The sequence below is a fragment of the Desarmillaria tabescens genome, assembly GCF_030435595.1.
Source record: "Desarmillaria tabescens strain CCBAS 213 chromosome Unknown EV420scaffold_28, whole genome shotgun sequence".
Taxonomy (NCBI): domain Eukaryota; kingdom Fungi; phylum Basidiomycota; class Agaricomycetes; order Agaricales; family Physalacriaceae; genus Desarmillaria; species Desarmillaria tabescens.
This window is the reverse complement of record NW_026848327.1, coordinates 1-7,663: the sequence shown is the minus strand read 5'-3', so window position 1 is coordinate 7,663 and position 7,663 is coordinate 1. Positions and strand designations below refer to the sequence as shown.

Genomic DNA, 7,663 nt, shown 5'->3' with positions numbered 1-7,663 from the left:
CAAGGATGCCGAGTCGACCGCCCAACAGTGCCCTCGAGACGGAGGTGATGACGGCAGTCCGAACCCTCCTGGTTCACCCCCTACACCCCCGGCCGACCATATTTAACATACTCCCGTGGCACGGGCTATACGAGATAATGATGGAAGATATGGAAAGGGACTCCCAGTGGCTCCTCACGGAGGCGGGAGAAGACTATCGAACCGCGAAGATGCTGGGAGATGTCTACCTTGCAAAGAATATCTTGGAGGTGGAGACGTGGCATCAGGCCGCCTTGGTGTGGAACCTGGCGAATCCTGATCAACCAAAACAGGAATGCGCGGCTTACCGACGGCCACAACCAATGCCCCATCCGCTCGAAACTGAGGAGTTCTGGGCAGGCACGGGGCCCGACGACGAAGACATGGACGACCCCAGTGCAGGACCCTCGGACAAGGGGAAACAGTCCACAGTCCCACCTCAGCCGCCGCCTCAACCACTGCGACGACCCGCATACCCGGGAGACTACCCTCCACCCGGGGAAAACTATCGATTACGGTCGCTACCCTGACCGCCAAACCCGCCAGTACCTCCTCTGGCACCGTCGCCTCCGGACCCAATACCACCGTGGGCGTTAGTGTCGGGGAAGGACAACAACCCTTGGAACGACGTAAAACCCAAGTTGATCATGCAGCCCGAGTACTTTACCGGGGAATCCACGGATATCAATCGGTTCCTCCATCACTGCGAGATGTACTTTCAGGTTTTTCCCCTGCACTTCACCATGAATGACCAGGGGCAAAACCCTTATCGAATTACATTCGCGCAAGGGTACCTTCGGGAGAAGGCCAAGGACTGGTGGGGCGATCAGTATTACCGCTACCGAGACGACCGGGGGCACTGGAGGTTCCCCACGTGGGATGAGTTCTCCCATGACCTCACGGTAGAATTCCGGGAAGTTGCAGAGCTCGTGATCTGGAAGGCAGAATGGAAGAAGATGCGGCAGTCGGAGTTCAAAACCGCAGTCAAATTCTTCGCGAAGTTCGAGAGACTCGCCCACAAGTGCGGAGAATTTGGCGATGAGAAGCAGATGTTCGAAGTGGTGGAAGCGGCAATCAGGCCGACGGTGCGCAAAATGGTTATGCATGGGGACAATGAGCGCCCCACAACCTACGCACAATGGAAGGCGCGAGTACTGAGGATCAACGCCAACTATCGATATGACGTGGCCCAGGGACTCGCCAGTAAGCCCTCCTCGAACCAAGGCGGTTCGAGTCAAGGCAATCAAAACCAATCAAAGGGAAGCGGGTCGAGTGGCGATAGGAAGGATGCCACGGGGACAACCTATGGGGGTGCAGGGCAGCCAATGGAGATCGACAAGCTGCAGTCCGACAAGCGGTGCTTCAAGTGTGGGAACACCGGGTGGAGCCGCGACCATAAATGCCCGACGGATAAATCCAAGTGGCTCCCCGTCAAACTCCCACCTCGCAAGAAAAAGCCCAACGCCGCGCGCCTCTGCCAATTGCTTGCTGAAGCCGAGAAGGAAGAACTAGGATCAGAAACGAAAGTCGAGGAGGTAAAGGAGGAGAAGTCGTCAAAAGACAAGCCGGCGTCGAAATAAGTGATTCGACGGCGTCAGCCAAGGACTTAGTTTCATCTGGTGCGCGCTCCTGTACTACTAGTCGGACTTATGCTACGTATGTAGGTACTCCGTTTGAACAATATACCAATCTATTCACCGCGTTACCAGTAGAAGAAACTAAGGATGAAGAATCGCAGCATGCCAATGGCGTAGGAGGGGATTTCTGCCGTCCTACGCAGCCAGCGATGGACAATGAACCCCTAGGGGCCGGTCCACCTCTGACACCCCTGCCTGACCGAACGGGGAAAGTTCTGGAGCACCCAGCGAGCGCCTCAGGTCAGGACAAGATGGATGCCAGACGTGGTGGTCGTCGCCCCAACCAGGAGAATCGGCCGACGACTCCGGTGGGTGGGCCTTCTCGTCCAGATGTAGGGTGGGTTGTTCCTCCCGCCAGTGGCAGAAAAGCAGCTGAGGCTGGGACTCAAGGGGACCACCTACATTTAGTAGTGGACTCATCCGCAAACGATGCTGACCCCCTTGACGAGCCAATATGTGTGCGTCTGCCTAGAGTTTCCGAGAGTACCGCCGGCGTTAGGAATGAGGATAAGTACCGGATCACAGTGGAGGTTACAACGCCACGCACAAGCGCCCTTGGCCAGGGCCGAACACAGGGCAGCGAGCCCTCCTCCACCAACTCGTCAGAAGGTGACCAAGTGCCGCCGAGGGGCCCTATCGACCGGCCCGGTGACCAACTGCCACTCACGAGTACAACTCCCCACGTCTCCATGGAAGAAGTCGAAGACGAGGAAGCACACCTACGGTCCGACATTCCGACCGTCGAACAGAAGGGGAAGTCTTCTGTGACCCCCAAACTTGCGCCCAGAGATGAGGTTCGAAAGCCGGTCCTGGACACTTATTACGAGCCTTTCGGGAGGCATTGGACCCGGAGGGCTCTACGACTCACTACCAACAAGGCGGCCGCTTTCGCCACCCTCGCCCGATGGGTGCACCCCCGACGTAAAGGGGAAGTGACGACCGCATTATGGGAGGCGCTCAAGGAGCAGCCAGAGACGGCCGCAGAAGCCAGGAGTAAGTGGGAGTGGATGGAGGATCTTACGAAACCACCCATGTACATACGAGGAAGGAAAGGTCGCAATGTATCGATTACCGTACAGTTGGAAACCCTAGACACCCGGGAGGTGCACTCCGTAAAAGCGCTAGTGGACAGCAGAGCCACCGGTAGTTCTGTAGACCGCGCCTGGGCCCATAGTCATGCTCTAAACCTCAAAAAGGCGGCCCGACCCGTTCCGGTCTATAATGCTGATGGCACTCGGAACAAAGGGGGCGACATCACTGAATATGCCGAAGTACGGCTACGCATTGGAGACCACATGGAGCGGATCGAACTAGCCGTAGTGGACCTAGGCTCCACCCCCCTTTTCCTCGGACATGATTGGCTACAAAGGCATAACCCGCTGATCGATTGGGATACGGGGGCGGTCACTTTGGCCCGCTGCACTTGCCAAAAGATCCCTTTCTCCCTCCCCGATACGGATCCCTCCTCCCGTTGGGAAGAGTACGAAGAAGGGGACACTATCTTAGTAATTGATTTTGAGGAAGCATTTCACGTACGAGCCATGGGTACTAAAGCCAACGAACTAGCTGCCCAGGCAAATGCTGGTAAGGAGACGAAATCCTTTGAGGAAATAGTACCCGCCGAGTACAGGGACTTCGAGGACGTGTTCGCCAAGGAGAACTTTGACGAGTTACCCCCACGAAAACCATGGGACCATGCTATCGAACTAATCCCCAACGCCAATGCCAGCCACACTGCCGCATGCCTCTCAAGTCAAATCCCTTGTGTCGATTTCTGAATACCCAGGAAGAGAGGGATAAGCTGAGGAGGATTGGGGCCAGGGCTCTCAGACCTGGGATGGTGTATGTGAGTCTGAATGCCTGGGGCTGGAATGGTCAGTGGAAAGACCGACGGCTCTACTGAACATGGATATAGTTCAGCTCCCTTGTCCAAAGAGTCAGGTCCACATCCCCTTCAGATGCAAGCACTCGATGACATGGTGAGGGGCTTGTTGGCTGTTGGAATCGACACTGCATTGTGCAAGACTGACAGTGCGAGGTTGGTTTCTTGTCTCTCTAGTCGTGTAAGGCTGCACACCATACTCTTTCCTTCCCATCCACCTATGTCCCATGCTCATTCCACTGATCCCTCCGTGCTCTACTCCCTCTGTCTCCGCCTCCCTTCATCTTGCAAGCTATATTGGTATGGCTCCAAGGAAACCCTGACCAAACAAGCACATGCCTTCATCAGGATTATGTTGATGCTTGAGAAAACTAGTAATGAGGTGAAGGGGGGACTGTGTTTTGGGAACGGAAGGTCTTTGTGTATGTGCATGCGGAGAGGACGTGCGCGGTTTGATCATGGTGGGGAGATGAAGACCAGTCACACTTTCCCACCACCATGATCTCCTATCCTCTTGACCATTTCTGGCTGATGTACTGTCGTTTATTGAATGCGAGCCCAAATCTGATGTCGAGTTCTGATGAGCCCATTGATTCTTGGTTCCCAATGCATTGTCTATGTTACTCCGTTACTCTGCCTCTTGTTCCCTTTGTTTCTAGCAACTACAGTACTGCATCTTCATGTTATTATCAATGTGTCATATGTATTATTTTCTGAAATAAATAATATAAAGAATGTAAAATCGTTTACTGGTCTCTATCAGGTTTGAGCAAAGGATTAGCCTGGCAAGCCATTTATCAGACACTTTGCAGAGCTCATAACAATGATTATGAGTCTCAACTTTGACCGTGAAGATGATTGGTTGTTGCGCAGGAGTATTTGATGCAGAAGCAGATAAACTCGGGCTCAAAAACATGGATCAGGAAGTACATCCACAGATACTATCACAACAAAAGACATACAAGAAAGGAACACTAGGAACCAGAATAGCGACATGATTAACTGAAACAAAGGCAAGAGCATGCAGTGGGATAACAAAACGAGATGGAAACTTGGAGAGAACAGGTGTTATCAAATCATGCTAGGCCGTGAAGAGGACAACCAGTCCATATGCAATGCCAGCTCCCATTCGGAGTCGTCAATTTCCTTCTGCAACCTTCTTGTTTCCTCCTTCTCCCTTGTGATCATCAGTTGTATCTCTATCTTCTCCTTTCAGTCTCTCACCTATCTGCTTCCACCTCTTGCCGGAGTCCTTCCGTCTCTTGTATTATTATTTCTCTCTCTCTCTCATGGTATGCATTCTCCTCCTTTCTCTGCATTTCAAGTGTCAGTATACACCCGACCTTGAGAAACGAGGCAAAAGCACACCTTTTCCCAGACGTCAATGTCCCCCAACCACTCACACCATTTCTTAAGGTAGGCTTGGGTTAACGGTCTCGAAGTATCAGAAGAGGGTATGAAGATTGGCAAATAATCCTCCGAATCTGACACGAAGAACAGACAGTACGTATGAACACACACTTTGATCTTCAAGCCATCACTTGTCTTGATGTTTGCTTCAGTTGGAATAGTTGTTGGTAGATTTCTAGTAAAGAACAAGTGAGCAACCGACATGTTTCAAGGAGAGGCTGAACTCACTTTCATAGGAACAGTTGCCTGATCTTCATTTGGGGAACATCAGTGGTCGGACCAGTCTTTTTAGCAAGGTAAGGATCATAGACAGCAATTAAAGAAATAATCATAGCTTACCTGAACATAGGATTTAATGTATGCCTGCCATTGCCCAGTCGATATCTCTAAATTATCAAAGCTGGAATCATCCTTCCCAATTAACTGCATCATCATCTTCTTGGATTCTGGCAGCTAATCCCATCCCGTCAATTCCATATTACAATCTAAAAGTGTCGAAAGAATTTACCCAGTTGATACGGAACAGATTCTCATCCGACCCAAGCACCTTTTCAGCATTATGTGGACTGTTCAGGTAGTCTTGCATCGAGTGAAGGAATACTTCGCTCCCACTTCAAAGTTTCTAGCTCTTGACTCTTGGAGTTGGTGATGGGGTGTACCCCGTTTTGAACTCGGATTATGTTTTCTTCATAGTAATATTCAGTTAGCCAGATTTAGTAGTTACAGATAGTTTAGTCCGAGTTTAGAAGTAGATTACCTCAGCAATCCACCCTTTGACTCATACCACCACCTCTCCCTGAAGTACTTGCAGGATGAGGCATTGCTCTAGCACCTATAGAGCACCTCATTCACATCATTGGCAAGGATTACTTGGACCTGTCGGACACGTAAAACACATATCATCATCAAGAAACAGCTCTTACCTGCTTGATAATCGATCTGATTAGCTTGTTGTTGGTAAAGATCTTGTAGGCTTCCTGAAGGGTAGTTATCAGCCATACCATCGAATCCTAATGAGTGAAGAAGACGCACCTTGACTCCAAACATAAGCTGCATCTGTTCTTCAAATGCTGCCTGCTCCACTTCATTATCAAACACGCATTTGCAAGATTCAAGCATCAACTCATAAAAGTGGCTCACATTCGCATTAGGATTGCTCATGCTCTGGATGAAAGCGGTAGCCCGAGGTGAAAGTCCAGTAACAATGAAGGGAGCTTTACTTTGTGGCCCCTCTGTTGCAAGCTGGTTAGAAATGTTAAAAGACAGGTATACATGACCTATCGTGACAATAGCATCAGAAGCTTTGAGACCGAATATCCGACCAATGCACCTTGAAGCAGAACATACAAGTGGGTATTCATGAAGAATGTATTCTTGACCCATCGTTGCTGGCCTTCAGCTGGACTACCTTCAGCTGGCGTGGGCGATGGCAGCCTGGAAAGAGAAGGAGACACTGCCTCTTGCACTCTAGTTTTCCGGATCATCGATTTAGCTTGCTCACTCTTGAGCAGTTTCTTTCTCAGGTCACCTGCAGCCACTCCTATGCCTCCCTTCCTCCCCCAAAAATCACAAGAGCGAAGCGGAGCCTTGCCGGGGCCTATTAGACTAGTGACCATCTCTCCGATCGCCCTTGGCATTGCAAGCAGATTAGAAGAGCCAAAATCTGCATGATATCATCGTCCATAGTGGCCGAAAGTGTTGGAGAACACATTCGACATGATGCCAAGTGTCAAGGCCACATCAGCGCCAGTTACCGGTCCGATGGCTACCGGTCTGATGGCTATCAGTTCGATGAGTAACCGGCTGGTAACTGAACAGCTGTTGCCAAATGTGGCAACATCAAAACCATCTCCTGCCCTCGCTGGTGGCCCTCTACCATGATCCTCTCCCTCCATTCTCACCCCTCATGTCCTCGACCACGATCAATATCGTCCTATCGACTTTACAAAGTCAACAACTCCCGCACCGCTCCTTGAAGAATCCCTGACTTTACAGCAATACTCAACCTTGCGATTGCGCTGATCTCAAGATGATGAGATGGTGATGACGCACTTGAGCCTCAAGTCTCGCAAATGCAACTCTGATGAGGTGTTGATGGCTGGGATGGGAGGTAATTTGTTGTGGGAAGGGTCGCATACGCAAAATTTGGACTTGGGAAGCTTAGATGGGGCTCCCATTCGTACGTTCTCATCCTCTGATGTTCTGACATCTCCGGGAGCAGATACATACATCCTCAATAAATCTACAAACAGGAGGGTGCATACTCTGTTACCCAGCAAGACAGATCTGACAACAACAATGCCATCAGATACCCAATTACCTTCATGTATCAAGCATGACACCACGCTCAACCTTGGAGCACAATGGACCTGATCCAATACGCAGGAACTAACGACGACACTTATGAAGCCTGGAAAGGCTGGACATGTGTCAGATGAGGTGTCAATATTGTTGAAGGAGGATCATCATGGACAGAGGACCCCAAAGATGGTGCATTTCGACTCGGGGAACATGGACGACGCTCTCCAACATGCCCATGTATCCAACGCTCCCGGTGCTCAGACTGGGTGTACCCCTTTCCCCGACCATGCCAGTCTAACCTCAGCCACGTCGTCTGTCCCCAGATTCCCTTCAGACCTTGCACAGGCCAAGGTGCAGGATCTTCACGTCGAGACAATGGAGATGCAAGGGAATTTCACTCTGAGGACAACTCCGA

At 50.9% G+C, this 7,663-nt stretch overlaps 1 protein-coding gene across 1 annotated transcript; it reads right to left on the bottom strand.

The window, feature by feature from the left end:
- Nucleotides 1–4,608: 4,608 nt before the first annotated feature.
- Nucleotides 4,609–7,178, bottom strand: EV420DRAFT_1481708 (uncharacterized protein; the record flags this gene model as incomplete). The annotated part of the gene is made up of 13 exons (XM_060469797.1): nt 4,609–4,714; nt 4,762–4,850; nt 4,906–5,122; nt 5,188–5,231; nt 5,287–5,400; nt 5,456–5,513; nt 5,705–5,743; nt 5,780–5,823; nt 5,871–5,924; nt 5,980–6,224; nt 6,278–6,610; nt 6,702–6,727; nt 7,000–7,178. The coding sequence occupies 13 exons, from the start codon at nt 7,176–7,178 to the stop codon at nt 4,609–4,611; spliced, it is 1,548 nt and encodes a 515-aa protein (XP_060328363.1).
- Between the last annotated feature and the right edge of the window lie 485 nt (nt 7,179–7,663).